The sequence below is a fragment of the Tachysurus vachellii genome, chromosome 18 (genome assembly GCF_030014155.1).
Source record: "Tachysurus vachellii isolate PV-2020 chromosome 18, HZAU_Pvac_v1, whole genome shotgun sequence".
NCBI classification, from domain to species: domain Eukaryota; kingdom Metazoa; phylum Chordata; class Actinopteri; order Siluriformes; family Bagridae; genus Tachysurus; species Tachysurus vachellii.
Genome location: NC_083477.1, coordinates 6,275,634 through 6,294,556, shown reverse-complemented (window position 1 = coordinate 6,294,556; position 18,923 = coordinate 6,275,634). Strand labels below are relative to the sequence as shown.

The 18,923-nt window shown below is 35.7% G+C and overlaps 3 protein-coding genes across 9 annotated transcripts in view; 1 reads left to right on the top strand and 2 right to left on the bottom strand.

Moving 5' to 3' along the window:
* Nucleotides 1-2,525, bottom strand: part of cacnb1 (calcium channel, voltage-dependent, beta 1 subunit) — a 33,056-nt gene extending 30,531 nt beyond the window's left edge. For all 3 annotated transcript variants that reach the window (XM_060892442.1, XM_060892443.1, XM_060892445.1), the window contains exon 1: nt 2,297-2,525. In XM_060892442.1, coding sequence (XP_060748425.1) covers nt 2,297-2,386 — 90 coding nt within the window. In that variant the 5' untranslated portion in view covers nt 2,387-2,525. The remainder of the gene's footprint in view (nt 1-2,296) is intronic.
* Nucleotides 2,526-5,231: 2,706 nt separating this feature from the next.
* Nucleotides 5,232-9,984, top strand: rpl19 (ribosomal protein L19). Of its 2 annotated transcripts, none has more exons than XM_060892834.1 (6): nt 5,232-5,386; nt 6,065-6,171; nt 6,268-6,390; nt 6,693-6,813; nt 9,236-9,346; nt 9,791-9,984. In XM_060892834.1, exons 1-6 carry the CDS (start codon nt 5,319-5,321, stop codon nt 9,918-9,920), a joined length of 660 nt encoding a protein of 219 aa, XP_060748817.1. In that variant the 5' UTR covers nt 5,232-5,318; the 3' UTR covers nt 9,921-9,984. The 2 variants fall into 2 exon arrangements, with proteins under 2 accessions (XP_060748817.1, XP_060748818.1); XM_060892835.1 differs by lacking the exon at nt 5,232-5,386 and adding an exon at nt 5,534-5,556.
* A 629-nt stretch (nt 9,985-10,613) lies between these two features.
* LOC132861248 (alpha-2,8-sialyltransferase 8F-like) lies at nt 10,614-18,514 on the bottom strand. Of its 4 annotated transcripts, XM_060892669.1 has the most exons (10): nt 18,330-18,514; nt 16,891-16,944; nt 16,484-16,591; nt 15,879-15,932; nt 15,579-15,617; nt 15,336-15,416; nt 14,258-14,399; nt 14,046-14,158; nt 13,796-13,888; nt 10,614-13,143 (listed from the first exon to the last, which is right to left on the bottom strand). In XM_060892669.1, exons 1-10 carry the CDS (start codon nt 18,410-18,412, stop codon nt 12,636-12,638), a joined length of 1,275 nt encoding a protein of 424 aa, XP_060748652.1. In that variant the 5' UTR covers nt 18,413-18,514; the 3' UTR covers nt 10,614-12,635. The 4 variants fall into 4 exon arrangements, with proteins under 4 accessions (XP_060748652.1, XP_060748654.1, XP_060748653.1 ...); XM_060892671.1 differs by lacking the exon at nt 16,484-16,591; XM_060892670.1 differs by lacking the exon at nt 16,891-16,944.
* Nucleotides 18,515-18,923: the final 409 nt, after the last annotated feature.

Here is an 18,923-nt window from a genome sequence, read left to right as displayed (position 1 = left end):
AGTCACCTAAATGATCATTTCAAAATCACATTATAATGTGACGGAAATGTATGAAAAGGCTACTTAACATTTTTCTAAATACAACTAATTGAATTATATTTACTAAAATCCAGTTGTTAAATTGTTACAAATCCTCATATTTGGGATGTTTTATATTACTAACAAAATACCAGCAAATGAATGAATTGCCATCACAGAGATGAGAACTTGTCAAGAAATAGAAAAACCTGAACTATCGACTGAAAACGAGAAACGGTAATTACAATTAAATATATTTTTTACGCCTGTTTGTGATACATTGTGCTCAAAAATATCTGTGTGGTTGATTTCAATTAAACAATTAAAATCGAATCTGTGATATATGAAATAAGTTGGTGAATAAAGACATTTGAGTGTATTTGTGAGGCATATTTATGTATATTCTGATTTGCCATTTTACAGGAGCAAGTATTCATTACCTAGTTATTACCGTCCAAAACACTTTGCTCAGGCAGAGCAATCAAAACACTGCTGTAAATTATGAAGAGTATTATTTATTTAAATAATGTATAAACAAAGAGAAGGTGAAATTTTATTATTTGAATGAATCTCAGAGGAGTCACTCATGGACAATGCACCAAAAAGGTGGATGAAGTTGTGTTGTACGTGTGAATCGTGTGTCTCGCTGAGCTGGTGTGGATTGAAATGATGGTTTAAATGAGAAGATTCATTTTACAAAGTGCAATTAAAATGCTTTAGAAACAGTTTGAATTGAATTAGACTTTCTTCCATTTTGTCCATATTCATCATTGACCTTTTGTCTGTTTTCTCATTTATGCCTTTGTCTCTCTCTGTCTCCTGATCCTGGTCCTTTTAAACACATTTCAACAGCCGTGAATTTCGGTCTCTTTAAAATACAATTGCTTCTACTTGTATGCATCTCAGTGTGTTTCTGTCTCTACCACTAATCTTTCTACATACAATCTCAGTGACAGATAAGTACAAAAAAAATAATAAATAGTTAGATGTTAATAGCAATAAATAGTTAATTTAACTGGTATTGTGTCAGACCGCCAGTCATTTCCACTAAAATATCCTCAAGCTTATTGCCTTGTATGAGTGTAAACATCATGGCACGCTACAATTTAGGTCCTTTAGGCAGCAATTCAATATTTGACTGTACCACTGACTCTGTTACAATTTGCCAGGCTCATAAGGTGACGATTCAGTATTTGATGATACCTCTGAATCTGCTACGATGCGATATAATACAATACAATTTAGTATCCTATGATCAATATCTGAACAGGCTATGGGTTACAGGGTAATGGTTACAGGCTAATAATCTAAGCATCGACCCTAATCATCTGCCATCATCAATGGACAAGGAAATATTTTTTTGTGCTTGTGCCATGATCTTTAATAATACAGACTAGGGCTGATATTGAAACTTTCAGAAAATTTTACATTAGTATATTTTTATTAGGTGGTGATATAGGACTGTTGCTTGTCTATGTTAGAAAGCTGGAAAAAGTCAGATTTGGGATGGCAGGTAAAAAAAAAAAATGCGTAAAGTTTTGGTACGTCTCTGTGTGTGCGCGTGCGTGTGCGTGTGTGCGTATGCGTTTGCGTGTGCGTGTGTGTACACAACTACGCTTTCCGGTGCACGTGGGCGTGGTTATAATGAAGCCGAAATAATGAATGACATCATTTCTCTGTCTAGAACAACCAGAATCTCCAAAGGACCATTTACAATATTGGAAAAGGACAAAAAAGTGGAACGTGAAGATCCACATAACAATATGCAGATTTAGATGATAAGGTTTAGAATATCAGCTTGCATATAATAGGCGTATATACAAAGGCGTATTCTAAATATATTTATATATAAAGTATATATATATATAAAAACATATATATATACACACATATACAAATACAGGTTATAAGGAACTGAAAACACGTTGGTTTATATAACGGGTTATGCAACAGGAACCCGAAAAGAAATTAGGAAAAATCTCCACAACTAAGATTTGTAATATTACAATCCCATTTTAAGCATCTTAATATACATATTGCACCACTTTTAACAGATCTGAGTTAATAATATTGGGTGTAAAACACAATGTAGTTTATTTTACACACACACCGTGGATAGTGACTGACTTGACTGACTAATGTCTACCAATATTTTTTGGTTATAACAGCGTATTAAAAGTAAACGACGGATTTAACCCTATTATAAAGACATAAAGTGGAGTCTTTATGCACACGCAGCAGGTGTGATGTATTTTATTCCTGCCCGGTTCCTTCTCACCTGCGCGTGCGATCCGTGGTGGTCGAACATGTCCATCTGGATCTCCTGTGTCGAGGTGGAAGGCGTCCTGGACATCCCTTTCTGTACCATTGATTTGAGCGTCAAGAACGGAGTCTGATGTTTCGTTTACAGTGCGCTACGTTGCCTTTCTTTTATTCATTGTCAAAACATGTTTGTTTTCAGGATTAACCGATGCACTGTATTAGGTAGCTATATCTCCTCCTCCTTATCCTCCTCCTCCTCCTGTAGACTCTCTAAGCTCGAGCCTGCCGTTGTTAGGAGGACTGGCCACGCCCCGTCTTTTCTCCTCCTGTCAATCAATCAAGATGCTCTTCCATCCCTAAATGCACACTGTAGAGATGATGTAAATGCGTAGTGGGAAGGGTTTTTACCGATGATTGGACTCATATAAATTAGATTTGATTCAACTTTATTGTCATTACACATGTACAAGTACAAGGCAACGAAATGCAGTTTAGGTCTAACCAGAGTGCAATAGCAGCAAGTGCAGGATATACAGTTTTTACAAGACTTAGTTAAGTTAAATAAGTTAAATAAAATGGTAATATGAAGTGATTTACAGATGTGTGTGTACTATGAACATAATATACAGATGGCTATAATTATAACTGAAATTTACAGAAGGATATAACAAAATATATGGCTATTGCTATAAACAGTAATTTACAGATGTGTATGTATTATGAATATAATATACAGGTGAATGTATATGTACTATGAATATAACAGGCAGATGGCTATTAGTATAAACTGAAATTTACAGAATGGTATGTGCTATAGACAATATGCTTTATATTTTGACCAATGCTGTAAATGTAAATGTAAATATTTATTTTATGTATATATGAATTTTACACATTAAATCATAGGCAATTTAGCTTCTGATAGGCTAACAACAAGGCTCAAGTTGGTTGCTGGTGACCAAACGTTTGAATCTGTTCTTTGATGAAGGATGTGAACCCTGATGCTGTCTTCTAGTGTTGTAGCCCATGTGCACTAAGGTTATAAAATACTGCTCATTCTGTGATGCTTTTCTGTTCACCACTGTTCCAGCGGTGGCTATTCATGTTACTGTAGCCTTCATAGCAACTTTGGCAAGTGAGTTCTCATTTTCTCATTGTAGACCTTTCTCATTAACAATAATGTCAACAATTAATCTTGCTTACAAAGCAAGAAGTGTCTCTCACTGGATGTTTTTCCCACTTCACCATTCTGTATAAAGTCTAATAGACTTAGGATGACAATCCTAAGGTGTGCACCAGGTACTTAAATATTCACACAAAGTTATCTGAAAGTGGGAGAGGTATAAAGCACATTTTTAAAAATGTGTCTGGAGAAAATTCTGGAGAAAAGGTGTAAACTCACTGAGAAATCCTCTCAGTTCCTCTGAGCTACACCACTCTCATAATTTGTGTTGATTAGATTTTGTTTGTACATCATGTGATATTTTCCAAGCAGTTACGAAGATTGGATGAATGAACATTGCAGATAAATGTAATGAACACTATCTTTTTTTGTGCCTTATGAAGATTAAAATATGACTATATGTGTTATATATAAACAAATTATATATATATATGTATATATATATATATATATATATACATATATATATATATATATATATATATATATATATATATATATATATATATATATATATATATATATGTATATATATATAATTATATATATACATATATATATAAATATAAACAATCAAGATCCATTGAAATACACCATGCTGCAGTATATAAATTTAAATTCTAACATATTTTTCAAATTTTTTTATAAAGATTTATAACATCTTTTTTATAAGACATTATAAAAAGTATAAGAAAAAATTATAAGATATACATGGTCTAAAAATTGCTCCTTTCACATGTATTCAAATTTTAAAAATGGTAAATGTTTTATAATGATATTGGGTTTTCATGGAAAAACTGTAATTTAAAACTGTTAAGAGCAAATATCTCATATATAAAAAAAACATCAACCAAGATCAATTCAAATACACAATGCTGGAGTATATAAGTTTAAAGATGCCCTGCCACACGTATTTCATTACTTTTGTGGTAATGTCTGAAGTTTACCATGGACTCTGTAACATATTTTTGTGGAAAAAATGCCTTGGTTACCTTGTTTCAAGCCATTCTAGTGTGGTATAGAAAGCCTGCAGGAAGACTCAGCTCGATTTGCGCCAGTTCTCATGAATATTCAAATGAGCTATGCTGCTTGGCTCCGATTGGCTAACTGCTAGGATATGAGAGCATGTCTATTCATTCACCCAGCGCAATAGGTAACCTAGGCTAGAGGAAATTTGTTTACAATCACCTTGAATTGCGGCAGAATGGCTTCTTCACAAGCCCGTTAACGTTCAGCCATCCTTGCCGTATAGGAAACTCACTGAGCTACACGAATTCTGGGGGCGCGGTCTCAAGTGGGAGAGCTCATGAATAGTAATGAGCTCAGTCACTCTGACGTCAGAGTGACCAGCTTTTCCAACTGACCTGATTTCTCCCCTTATTTCTTTTAAGTGGCTAGAACTGACCGGGGACAGAGGTAACAGGTCGTTTTCAAATTCACGACACAACACAAACACATATGGATCTAACACATATCAAAAAATACAAGTAAAAACGGTTTCGTGTGGAAGGGCACCTTTAAATTATATTTTCTGGACAGATTTATAACATCTTTTTCATAGGACATCTTTACACCCTTCCACTCACCGAGCAGAGCAAGTGTAAGCGCGCTCCCTACTTTAAACTCACTTTCCCATGATGCTTCACGGCAAACGTTTACACCATTCGTTGTTTGTCTGGGGGTTAAATAGAATTTTCAGCATTTATTATCAATATTATTTTAAACGTGTTCTTTTACGACTTCATCCAGAATAAAAATAGTACAATTTTATCCAAGCTGAGAGTGTTTTTTATTACAAACACAGATATTTAAAAAAGTTCTGAAATCATTTAGGTTTTTCTCCTTACCTCTGGTAATGGTACGGTCTGAGTTCCTGACGGTTGTTTGTTTACGGTTTTGCGCTTATCCTGAAGTGAGAATGAGGTGAGAATAAATATTTTGTAAGATTTGTATGATGTTAAATAATAGAAAGCAGGATGTATAATAGTCTGAACACTCGACTGAATTAGGATTAAACTCCTAAATATCTAGTATAGGACAATTTTACGGGTTCCTGCTGTGTAGTAACTACAACGTCGCCATTTTGTTAGCAAGTCAGTCGTTGCATTGCTTGTTATTGTGCCCTAAAATATATGAACATCAAGTTTCTTCCTGAATTGTTTACTCATGTAGTTAAAAATACTTTATTTATTTTATATTAATCATTTTAATGTTGTTCTATTGTTTTACCAAGATAAATCTAAGCTACAAAACTAAAAATAAAGGCTCAGGCCTTGATCAATAAGTAAACAAAAGCAACCTGATGGCCAACTCAAGGAATTGGCATAAATAAATAAGTGACATTATTACCTTTTGGACATAAGGTACGGTTTAGGTTTAATATCTAATGGCTTCAAAATGATTCTTTGAAGCATTTTTTGAAGAGCAAGAAATCACAGCACTGACAGGCTTCCTGTAACAAATTCAGAGAGCCTTGTAAAGGATATTAGACCCCCTTTTCTTCATAAAAACATTTCTGACTTCTTTAAATTCTTGACTTAGTTAATTGACTTAAAGTCTTATTTGTTTCAAATGAATCACTTAATTCATGTCTTTCTTCAGTATGCTCAGGCTTCAGAAGAGGTTGGCATCCAATGTCTTGCACTGTGGCAAAAAGAAAGTGTGGCTGGACCCAAATGAGACCAATGAAATTGCCAACGCAAACTCCAGTAAGCAAGTCAGACCTTAGATGACTAGTAGATGAATATCCTCACAGTTAAGTGTTACAAGTTGTTACAGCTTAACTGCCTTGTCTCTTTTTTCAGGGCAGCAGATTCGTAAGCTGGTGAAGGATGGCCTGATCATCAAAAAGCCTGTAACAGTTCACTCTCATGCCCGCTGTCGCAAGAATACTCTGGCTCGGAGGAAGGGCCGGCACACAGGCATCGGTATGCCATATTGATAATTTTTACACTGTGTCATAGGAAGCAGCAATTCTGTAATATATGTAGTAGCCTAGTTTTCTCATAAATTTAACCAAACTACAGAATGTTATCTTTAACTGTGCTACAGAGCACAATGTCTTCATCTAGTGGTCATTAAACGCAAGTTCAGGTGATGTATATTAGCACCTGTGCTGTAGGGAACTGACAGATCATCAAAAGGGACCATATGGTGCATTTATATATTATGTCTTTCACTGTGTCTTAAAATGCATAAGTATAAGTTTGAGATGATGTGTAATGAATAGGTAAGAGGAAGGGAACAGCAAACGCTCGCATGCCAGAGAAGCTGTGCTGGATGAGACGGATGCGAATTCTGCGCCGGCTGCTCACACGCTACAGAGAAGGAAAGAAGATCGACAGACACATGTGAGTCTTATTTTATACTGCGAACTAAAGCTCAAACATTTTTTAAATTACTTGTAGTTAAGTTAAAATAGCTGTTTGTTTACATGGGTGAAAACTATAGATCTAGCAGTCAGGCTCTGAAGTGTTTTACATTTTACTGGAATAAAAAAGGATCTTTTAAGATTTTTAATCTAATATTTATCATCATATTTCACGTGAAAGGCTAAATAAAATTCCAGTCAGCTGATTTATATTAAATATCATACAACAGTTAGTTTTCAAATACTTCAAATACTTGTATTGGTTAAAGATGACATCTTGTTGCTTATTTTGGGATTATTCTGAAGTGGAGCATGACATAATAATAATTAGTATTATTGTTATTATACCGATCTATAATTATACCGAGTAATGTTATGACTTACAGTTCATGCTACTTTAAGAAAGTTTATGGCAAACTATCCTTTTATGTGGTAACGTATCATGCATATAATTATTCCTGCCGCTAGATGGCAGACAAAACTAAAAAAAAAAAATTTACTTGTTTTGATGAGGAGGGGATAATTGAAGGAAGCTACTCTACAGACTTGACAAAATGTTTAATTTCCTACTTTTATGCTAACAAGATTGTTTAAGTTTTCCTTTTTTTTTTGTTTTTTTTTAAGCAATTCTCTTGTATGAAAACTATTTTCGTGGAGGGAAAATTGGGCAGATATTAAATATGAGATAGAGGAAATATTTTTTGTAGTTTCTTTTCTTGAATTGACACTTTAAATAACATGAAATATGTTTGCCCTTTCCCCCCTTACACACTTCCTGATTTACTCTATTTTTGTAAAAAACCAAAAAAAAAAAAAACAGGAACATTTGTGGTTTCAGTTCCTTAAATAAAATGTAATTTAAGACACGTAATCTCATTGGGGCTTAAGTCAGATCTTTGATTTGAGCCTCTCAGTGGTGGAGTTTCTCTTGTACTTAGGATTATTTTCTTGCTGCTTGAGCATACGTTCACATACTGATTACTGTGTCTGACTATTGGTGTGATTTTCTTATTGTGGAACGCTGTGTTAGCTTTATGCCAGGATTAACGGGACCCACAGCTTCCAAATTGTTCCAGTATTGACTTCTCAGTCCATACAACATTATCTCTAAAGGCTTGTCTTCAAATTTCTCATGGATACAATTTTTCTTGGTGGACTCATGAACACTGACCTGATCTGAGGTGAAGAAGGCTTTCAATTCTTTTGATATTCATCATGTTGGGTCAGATGGCTTGCCATTGTGCTTGCAGGACCAGTTTGGACTGAACCGCTCTTATACTGAAATTATAGATTTCTTTCAAAAAATTCAAATTATTATCTTTTAAAACTGTATATTGTTTTGTGTTATTATTATCATCATTATTATTATGCAACTGTATGACAATCAAGAAGGGAATAAATAATTTTGCATGACACTGTATACAAGCAGCAGAACACAAGAGGGAGTGTTTTATAAAAGCTAATGTCATGATTGTGGTCACAGACAAGCCAAAGGCACTAACACACTCTGTACCGTGTTCTGTTGCTTAACGATACTCTTAATTTTCTCATTTATCTCAAAGAAATGACCTTATTTTACTTTTCAATAATACAGTGCCTTGCAAAAGTATTCATACCTACTGAACTTTTTTTCACATTTTGACACGTTACAACCACAAAGAAAAATGTATTTTATTGGGATTTAATGAAATAGACAGAAAGAAAGTGGCACATAATTGTGAAGTGGAATAAAAATTATAAATGGTGTCCAAATGTTTTTTTACAAATAAATATCTGAAAAGTGTTATGGGCAGAAATGGGCAGAGCCAAATACAGGGCAATCTTAGATGAAAACCTGTTAGAGTCTGCAAAAGACTTGAGACTGGTACGGAGGTTCACCTTCCAGCAAAACAATGACCCTAAACATACAGCCAGAGCTACAATGGAGTGGTTTAGATAAAAGCATATTAATGTGTTAGAATGACCCAGTCAAAGTCCAGACCTAAATCCAATTGAGGATCTGTGGCAAGACTTGAAAATCGCTGTTCACAGACGCTCGCCATCCGAACTGACTGAGCTTGAACTATTTTGCAAAGAAGAATGGGCAAAAATTTCACTCTCTAGATGTGCAAAGCTGGTAGAGACATACCCCAAAAGGCTTGCAGCTGTAATTGCAGCGAAAGGTGGTTCTACAAAGTATTGAATCACTGGGGCTGAATACAATTAATAATTTTAATACAATTATGTGCCACTTTGTGTTGGTATGTAGGATCACATAAAATCCTAATAAAATACATTTTTGTTTGTGGTTGTAACATGTCAAAATGTGTTCAGTGGGTATGAAGAGGCAACAATATAAATAACCCTTCCTCTTTATTTATAGTATAACCTTTACTCTTTCCTCCCTCTGTTTTCTCTTGCAGGTACCACATTCTGTATATGAAGGTAAAAGGGAATGTGTTCAAGAATAAGCGGATATTGATGGAACATATTCACAAGCTCAAAGCTGACCAGGCTCGCAAGAAACTCCTTGCGTAAGTTTGAATTCCAACAGCGAGAGTTAGATAGAGAGTTAGAGATAGACATGTTTGCAATGGTTTGCACATGGTGGTTAGACACTGGTTACAATAGTGTTGTTACACATTGTAGAATTAAATATTTAAAACTTTTTTTTCTTACTGTACACTTTCAATATAATTTATTCTTATTTTTATTATAAAACTTTATTTTATATGTTGGATCTAATGCAGCTATCAGTAGTAATACTTAACATACAGTTACATAATATATGGGGCCAACAAATTCCCAAGCTATTTTTATCCTAATAAGTGTTAACAGAAGACTAACAGGCAGACATCAACATATAAAGCTATGACGTCTACCATAAAGCCAGATTCCATATTCTGTTTTCTAAAATAGTAACCACATTTTTTGACTATATAATTTTACAGCTTCTTTCTCATTCCCTCTTTCTTTAGTCACCAAGCAGAAGCTCGTCGCTCAAAGACGAGAGAGGCCCGCAAAAGGCGAGAAGAAAGACTTCAGGCCAAGAAAGAAGAGATCATGAAGAACCTATCCAAAGAAGACGAAACCAAAACCAAAAAATAATCTCGGTATCACTTACATTCAACATTTATTCACCTATTATATAAAATAAATCGATTAAAGTAAACACATTTGGCAACTGTTTTCATTTTGGTCTTCAGTTTTAAACGTGAGACTCATGCGCTCGTGTCTTAACCAGAAGTAAAGTTCTAGACTTTAGAAATCTGGTCCTGCTTAGAAATGAAAAGCATGATAAAAAAAGTTAAAGCTTTCAATCCATTTCCACCACATGATTCCACGTCTACTTTGACATTTTTGACCAAATATGGGATGCACTTATTTCCAGGGATTTCAGAACAGCGTAACAGATTGCATCATCGGGGAGGCGTGGCCTATTTGATAATCTAACCCTAACCGTAGTTTTTGGTTTTTTATTTGTTTTCTAAAATAAATCTACCTGTATGACCGAAACCCCTGGAATTTAGTGAATGCCGACCAAATATACTTAATGGAAAAAATCTTATTTCACACTTCCTGTTTGAGCAGAGCCACAAGTTAATTTATTGCCTTACCGTGGCTGTGTGTAATAGCAACAAATTAATCAAATGAACCCTCTAGAAGGAGTATTATAAGCTTGATATCTGTCAAAATACCTGATATTCCACAGTCAGCTTCTTAAATACTCTTTTTATGATTTCTGAGCCATCCAGTCAATCACTCAAGAGTTTGACCAAAGAGCTTGACCAAAAAATCCTCTTTGTTTCAACAATTGAACATTTATTTTTTGTTACCTTTTTTGTACTCTAAAGGGAAAAATTATATAAAACTGTACAATCAGAAATAAACAAAAGCAATAGTAATAAATTGCCCTACAAAATATTTCAGTGCATTTCACAATTACATTCAGTGGTACATAATACTGATTCTTATTTATTTATAGTTCTAACCATTTCCATATCAGTAGTTTATATAAAGGCTTAGTCGGTTTAAGACTGAGCTTAGTGGAAATTTAACAGTTATCCATTAAATTGCACTTCATTCCCTCCTGCTACAGTTACTAGACTATGGTACATCCGCTATAAGAAAGCGGCAAGATAATAAAATAATTTCTCTCTTCAATAATTACACTCCAATTATGCTGATGTAAGAATATACAAAACCTATTGTAGATCACTTACACTTAAGAGCTTAACCACTTAGAAAAGCTGTTAAAATCAAACCCATTTTGGTCATCGCTCTTGATTCCAACTTTTGCTTTTTACATTCAGTAACTTCCTAACTGAAAGGGTTTCATACTGTTCCACAAACCTTCTGCAAACAGGAAATAAACATAATATTGGTTCTATAATAAAACTATTATTGATATACTGTTTCTGAGAAACAAAGTCATATATCATTCATTCATTCATCTTCTACCGCTTATCCGAACTACCTCGGGTCACGGGGAGCCTGTGCCTATCTCAGGCGTCATCGGGCATCAAGGCAGGATACACCCTGGACGGAGTGCCAACCCATCACAGGGCACACACACTCATTCACTCACACAATCACACACTAGGGACAATTTTCCAGAGATGCCAATCAACCTACCATGCATGTCTTTGGACCGGGGGAGGAAACCGGAGTACCCGGAGGAAACCCCCGAGGCACGGGGAGAACATGCAAACTCCACACACACAAGGCGGAGGCGGGAATCGAACCCCGACCCTGGAGGTGTGAGGCGAACGTGCTAACCACTAAGCCACCGTGCCCCCAAGTCATATATCCTTCATCTTTATATAAAGTCTTTAGACCTACCTTCTTCAGCTTTGGTTAACTCGTTAAATTTCACCAGTGATCATTAGGTTGATATTATTAAAGTCGATATTTTTTAAAACGTGTGAACCCCAAAATATACAAACATATTATTCAGGTTTTACAGTAAATCATAAATCACAAATCCAGATCGGAGAAAATGGAGTACTGTTTTTGCTTTTTAAGAAAGCTTGCCAACAGGACAAAACAAACAAACAGAAAAAACAGTTTTAAAGAACAGCTGTGGAAGCTCAATGGGAGGGTTTCCCCTACACCCTAACTACAACAGTACAATAACTAACCCAAAAAATATCAACACTTCAATTTTTCATCTGTTACACATTAACAAAATTTGATTAACAATATTTTTTTCTAATCAGTTTTGAATGATCAATATCAACAATAATCAGGTTACCATTATTCACCTCATTCTATTCTCTTTATATTCTTTAATATTCTCAGACAGTTTCTGTAATATAACGACCACAAAAACACTGTTGTAATACCGTTATTTTGAAAAACAGTTCGTTTGCTCACAATTGATAGAACAGTGCTGTTAAATTTTATTTAGAAATGCCGTAATTGAACACGAGACCCATATGTTGGTGTTCATTAATCCATTGCCGTTGTACAGGATGTCGTTATTTATGCTGTAGCATTAGGAAGCCCATACGTGTTTCAGCATGACAACACCCCTATATACAAAGTTAGGTCCATGAAAACAGTTAGTTATGGTTGCAGTAGAAAAACTTAAGTGTAGGGCACAGAGCCCTGACCTCAACCCCACTTGAACAACACTGGGATGAACTGGAACATCACCTGTGCCCCAGAACTCCTCACCAGCTATCAGTGCCAGATCTCACAGTGCGCTTATGGCTGAATGAGCACAAACCCTCACAGCTGCACTCTTATCTAGTGGCCTAGACTCTAGTAGCGGGACTCTAGCTAAGGCCTTCCCAGAAGAGTGGAAGTTAGGTTTGATGGTTAATTGTCCACAAACCTTTGCCCATATTGTGCAGTTTTATTTGTGCACTCCCCTAGGTGCAGACGGACCACGCCTTGGTTATGGAGCCCTATTAAGGCTTCCAACTCCGCTAACATCGAATGCATTTTCTTATTTGCTGGTTTATCATCATAGTAGTGGTTGCTGAGCTGTTGGTGGGTGTACGGATGTATTCCAAATGGCCAGAAGCCGTAGAGATGGACCTGGTTGCAGAGCTCCAGTGCCAAGCTGACCATCATGATCCCGGTGCTGAGGCGGGCTTCCCGAATTCCATGCTTGTGCCAAAACCCTTTGAGAGTTTTCAGGTAAATCGGATTAAAGAATATAGTTTGTAAGGCACTGATGTTGATTTCCTCCAGCGAATAAACGGCACGCAGGGACACAGCCGTGCTCTGCCGAAATGAGAAGGCAGGCACAAAAACTAGAGCGTCCCCATACAGCTTCATATCTTCCACGAATGGCCGCCTGCGCTCACTTAGCGATTGGTACCTTTAGAGACAGAGAAATAAAGTTTCATGCGTAAACATTGTCACAAAGTGCTTGTGAGTTCTGATCAGGTGTGTGTGTGTGTGTTATGAGCAGAGAAGACAATGCAAACACCCAACGTCTAAAGCCTGCGATCAGCTTTGCCCTGGCTGAATGTTTTTCTCTGTGCTTTAGTGAAGGGAAAACTTTGCTACCTTGCAATGATGATTGTTAAATGTTTAATACTCATACAAATAATGTCCATCCAGCACCATTACTTGTTGGAATTATCTATATTTTCTTTAACTGTTTTCTGACTAGTTTTAAAGAGCTACTGACAGAGTTAACATTATTTCTGGAAATATGACTCCATCCCTCCATCTATCAATTCATCCTAAAAATGCCCCATCAATGGATTTATCAGTTGACCAGGGACCGACTATGAGACACTATTCACGTTAGATTCTATACTTTAAGCCGTAGTTTTAATCTAAATGTTTATCTGTTAAGACCAGTAGAAGAAAAAAAGTTCATATTGAATTCTATTCCACCCTGTGAAAGCTGAACCCCACTTATGAAATAAAGTAGTGTTTATGGAAATTATGTAAAGCGGGTAGCCTCACATACAGTAATTTCCATAAACACACACAAAGAACTGAATGTACAACCGACTCACCTTTGCATAAAGATGCTGGGGTTGGCTGTAACAAGGCTTGTTTTGTTTCCTGTATCTTTCTCATGTCCATTGCTCAGTGGAGGAAGATTACACCTGAGAAACAAAAGGGAGAGATTTGATGTGTAATCGTTGATGTGTCATTTGGATTAGAGTCATTAGTTCATTTGCTGTTTTTTGCTGTGTCGACACTAGACTCTGGGTAAATAGTTTTTTTTCTCCAGAAATGGCTTGTGATAAGAAACAATCAGACCTGATGACATATGAGGAAGAGTCGATTTGTGTTCCACAGCTGCTTTTGGCTAAAATTCCTCCGTTACCTACAACAGCACACGAATCCCATGGTGCTTTTTTGAAGGGGCTTTCCTAAACACATGCGTATACACACATACACACAACACAACATATATTTCAACACATTGTACAAGCCATCATATAAAGTATTTTATTTCTATGATACCATACCTTGGGAAATACTCTGTACAGATCTGGGTTCACCTTCATTATCTTTTTATCTGCATCAAAACTAATATTTGACCCCAATGGTGAGTTTTCCTGGGTAACCACTGCATTGGAAATGGCATTACAACTGCTGCTGAGCAATGACCTGGAAAAAAAAACAAAACACTTATCTCTCTCACTCACTCATTTTCTACCGCTTATCCGAACTACCTCGGGTCACAGGGAGCCTGTGCCTATCTCAGGCGTCATCGGGCATCAAGGCAGGATACACCCTGGACGGAGTGCCAACCCATCGCAGGGCACACACACACACTCTCATTCACTCACACACTAGGGACAATTTTCCAGAGATTCCAATCAACCTACCATGCATGTCTATGGACCGGGGGAGGAAACCGGAGTACCCGGAGGAAACCCCCGAGGCACGGGGAGAACATGCAAACTCCACACACACAAGGTGGAGGCGGGAATCGAACCCCGACCCTGGAGGTGTGAGGCGAACGTGCTAACCACTAAGCCACCGTGCCCTCAATTAAGAATTTTAAGGCAAAATGAGATATTTGCTCTTAACAGTTTTAAATGACAGTTTTTCCATGAAAACCTGATATCATTATAAAAACATTCAACATTTTTAATATTTGAGTACATGTGAAAGAAGCAATTTTTAAAACCGGTTTCAATAACGACACTTACTGTTATTACAATATTGTGTAAAAATGTATAGTGTCACTTGAAAGTTTGTGAACCCTTGTGACCCAAAACAACATCAGATTTAACACGTCCCAAAAGGAGACAAAGTGAACCCAATCAAACAGATCGGACTGTTTTTTATTTATTCAGAAATATAATTTATTTATATTTACCTAGCAGTAAAATAACTAAACTGTACATACAATATTTATGTCTGTAATATGTTCATTTTAAGTATGATTTGGACACAGTTTATGAAGAGGTACATTAAAGTATTTCTAAACCCAGATATTAGCACCTAAGCTTTTTTCTTTATATCCACTCAGATATTAGCTTTTTCTTTTCTTATAACCCTTATGGTATCATGTGTTGTGACCTGTGTGTTTGTTACCTGAAGGATTTAAAGTTCTCCTCCTGCTTTGTCCATTTGTAAGTGTATTTTGATATTAGTTTTTCAATAGTGGCAATTTCCCTGAAAGACAATGCACACACACACACCCACAGGCACGCACACACACACATACACACATATACATACACACACAGACAATAAGAAAGAAGCAACAAGTGACAGAAAAAATACTGGCATTATTTTTGCCTGTAATATTTGTGTGAACAGTTTTTGTATTCTCACTTGCTCGTTGCAGGATTTTGTTTAACTTTGTCTGGATCACTGTGAAGAGACAGACAAAGAATCAAAGTGATTTCTAATGTTTATCAATTCATTAAAACTTTTGAAAACATTTTAAATAACCACAACATGATTAGATTAGATTTAAAACTCTCACAAAATGATTTCTAAAGTTTCTTAATTCAGTACAGATGTAATAATAGCCATTTCTCACTTCACATTATACTTATTCTTGGTTCAATTTTCAGATTTTAAAGAATTTAAAAAGACAAATGTTTGTGCAAACAGTGTTTGTATTCTCACTTGCTCTTTGCAGGATTTTGTTTAACTTTGTCTGGATTGCTGACAGCTGCATCACTGTGAAGAGATGGACAGAGAATCACTTGATTTTGAACAAAAACTATAAGTAAAAGACTCAGAGACAGAACATTTTACTGTTCACTGTCAAAGGTTACAACCAGTGAGATGTAATGAAAACCGTTAGTTCATTCTGGTGTAAGAAACAAACAGCCTATATACTATGAAAATGATAGTTGAAACTTTTTTCAGTCAAAAAACTGCTTTCAGCTGAAAGTCTGTAACCTACTTGTGAAATCTTATTTTGCCTGTAATGTTTGGGTGAACAGTTTTTGTATTCTTATTTGCTCTTTGCAGGATTTTGTTTAACTTTGTCTGTATCGCTGGCAGCTACATCACTGTGAAGAGACTGTTTCACTCTGTTTATTTTTGTCAGCATCATAAATGTTAAAATGGTATATAACTTATCAGTTATATAACTCTTTAATTGTTAAGGCTTAGGTTAAAGTCAGTAAAACGTTATGAAAGCAGTGACAAGTGTCAGCAGGAAATGGTGGCATTAACTACCTCTGTATAAATCAGTCTAAAGGTCAGATATATAAAACTAATACCTTTTTGAAGGCTTTAGTGTAGCTTCTTGTGTAATAGTAACTCGTGAAATGTTTCTGTGAACCATGTTCTTTTGTGTAACATTGTGTAGATTGCTGCCAGCTGTATCACTATGAGCAGACAGACAGACAGACAGACAGACAGACAGACAGACAGACAGACAGACAGACAATCACATAAGAATACTGCATATAAAGAGTTAAAGACAGCATTAGAATGAAATATTAACTGTAAAGCCCATGTGTGGATGTGTTAGATTACTAACTACTCTAGACTGGAACTTGACCGGTTTTGTTAATAGTAAAACTGTCATTTGTATGTCAAAATGTGTCAATTATTATCTACTCCCAACTTATTCTCTTAAAATAGATGTATTTCTGCAAAGTTTTCCCTTATTGTGCATTCTCACTTTATTCGTGCAGGATTTTGTTTAACATCAGGTATAGGTCTGAAAGGCACATCACTGTGAGGAGACAAAAAGAACATCACTTTACGTTTTTCCAGTAATAAAACATAAACCAACAGCAACAGCTTCTGTTTAAAACAATAGAAATCACAATCACTGACAAAACACCACAATTATATGAAAACTGCTTGCTTTCAGACACTAACGAGACTCTAAATGTGTTCACTAACTAAATGTAGAAAAAAATTGTCATTATAAATGTAATACATTTTAATATTTCAGAATGTAAGCAACAAAAACACACAACCATAAAACAACTGTACAGCTCAGTATTCTCAGTCACAGTAATAAAGGATCTCAAAAATAGGATCTTCTTTCTGAGATAGCTCTTCCTATAAAAAAAATAAAATAAAAAAAAAAAGTTCCAACAAGTGAAGAAAGGAGGAGAGAAGAGAATGGAGTATGCAAAGGGAGGATATTTCCTTACATGGTCCCTAAAGATGATATAATCCCTAAGCATGATTGTACAGTAAAGCTTTACAGACAACAGCTTTACAAAGAACATTTTTGTGCTTATATTCTGTCTTGTTTCGACTTGTCTGCACTAGGCTGCACACTACTTAATTAACCGTTAGTCCTTGGCTCTGAGTTTTATGTGGCTCGTAGTTGTTTTTGTAGCACCATGATCCTGGAAGAACGTTTCGGTTCGTTTCACTACGTATTTCATCAGCTATGGATGAAATGACAATAAAAGCTTATTGACTCTTAAAAATCTGCAGTTATGTGCAATAAAACATCATCAATCATTATATGTGAGTGACCGTGAGAACTTGACATGTAAACAAGACAACTTTCTTGTCAGTTGTGCTTAAATATACAGCAGCACAGTTTTTATTTCCGTTCTTGTTCTGCTTCAGGAAACTGTGGAAGACAAGCACAGAACTTGAAACCTGAACCTCTCTGTTTTGAACTAGGTCTATTTACTGAAGCAAAAAAAAAAAGGTCATGTAAAACATGACACATGGTCATTGAAAAATACTGATAAAGATGTGCAAGTGTGCAATTCCTTCCCACTGCTTACATTCTGTATGTAGCTTTATCTACTCTCAGGTTAAAATGCGCGCGCACACACACACACACACACACACACACATACACATACACACACACATACACACACACACACACACACACACACACACACACATACACACATACACACACACACACACACACACATTTTTTTTAGTATGTACAAACATTTAATTTTAATTGCTTAAACTTCAATGAAACACTTGTAAATACATTAAACATTTACATTAAACTAAAGTTAATACAATAAAGTAAACCAGAGTATTTTCAACTTACAAGGCAGCACTCAAGCACTCAAAACAGAACAAACAAACAAACAAACAAACAAACAAACAAAACAAAACACTCACTTCAGAACAAACTTGTGCCAAATCAGCATGCTGATGAAGACGAAAAAGAAGATAGACAACAGCCTTGTGGTAAAAGTCTTCATATCTTCATGTGTTTGTGTTCTGTCAGGCTTCGTAGCTCAACACACAGCTGTATAAAGACGTGAGATTCATTTTCTTTACATCCACGCTTCACTTTTCTTTGCTCTCCTTCCTAAATTTCATTAGATTAAGGGGCGGGACAAACGTCTCTATTGGGCCACTGGATCATAACCGACAGACCTTCGCTAGCCAATCAAAAAGGCGGGTGTAGATGACGTCACAGACGCGCGGCTGCTCTCTCCTTTAGAGGTAGCAAAGAAAACAAAAACGTTAGCAAACTGAAGCGTGAAAAAAAAAAACAATGAAAATGTGTTTTCTGTCCTACTTTGTGTCCTTTCTTGTTGTTAACTTTCTATTCAATTCTATGATCCGCGCATATTTTGTTAGTTTTTAGACCTCGATACTTATGACGTCATATTGACTCCATTTTATATACACTTTTGTTATATACACATTTTATATACACATTTTATATACACTTTTGTTATATACACATTTTATATACACATTTTA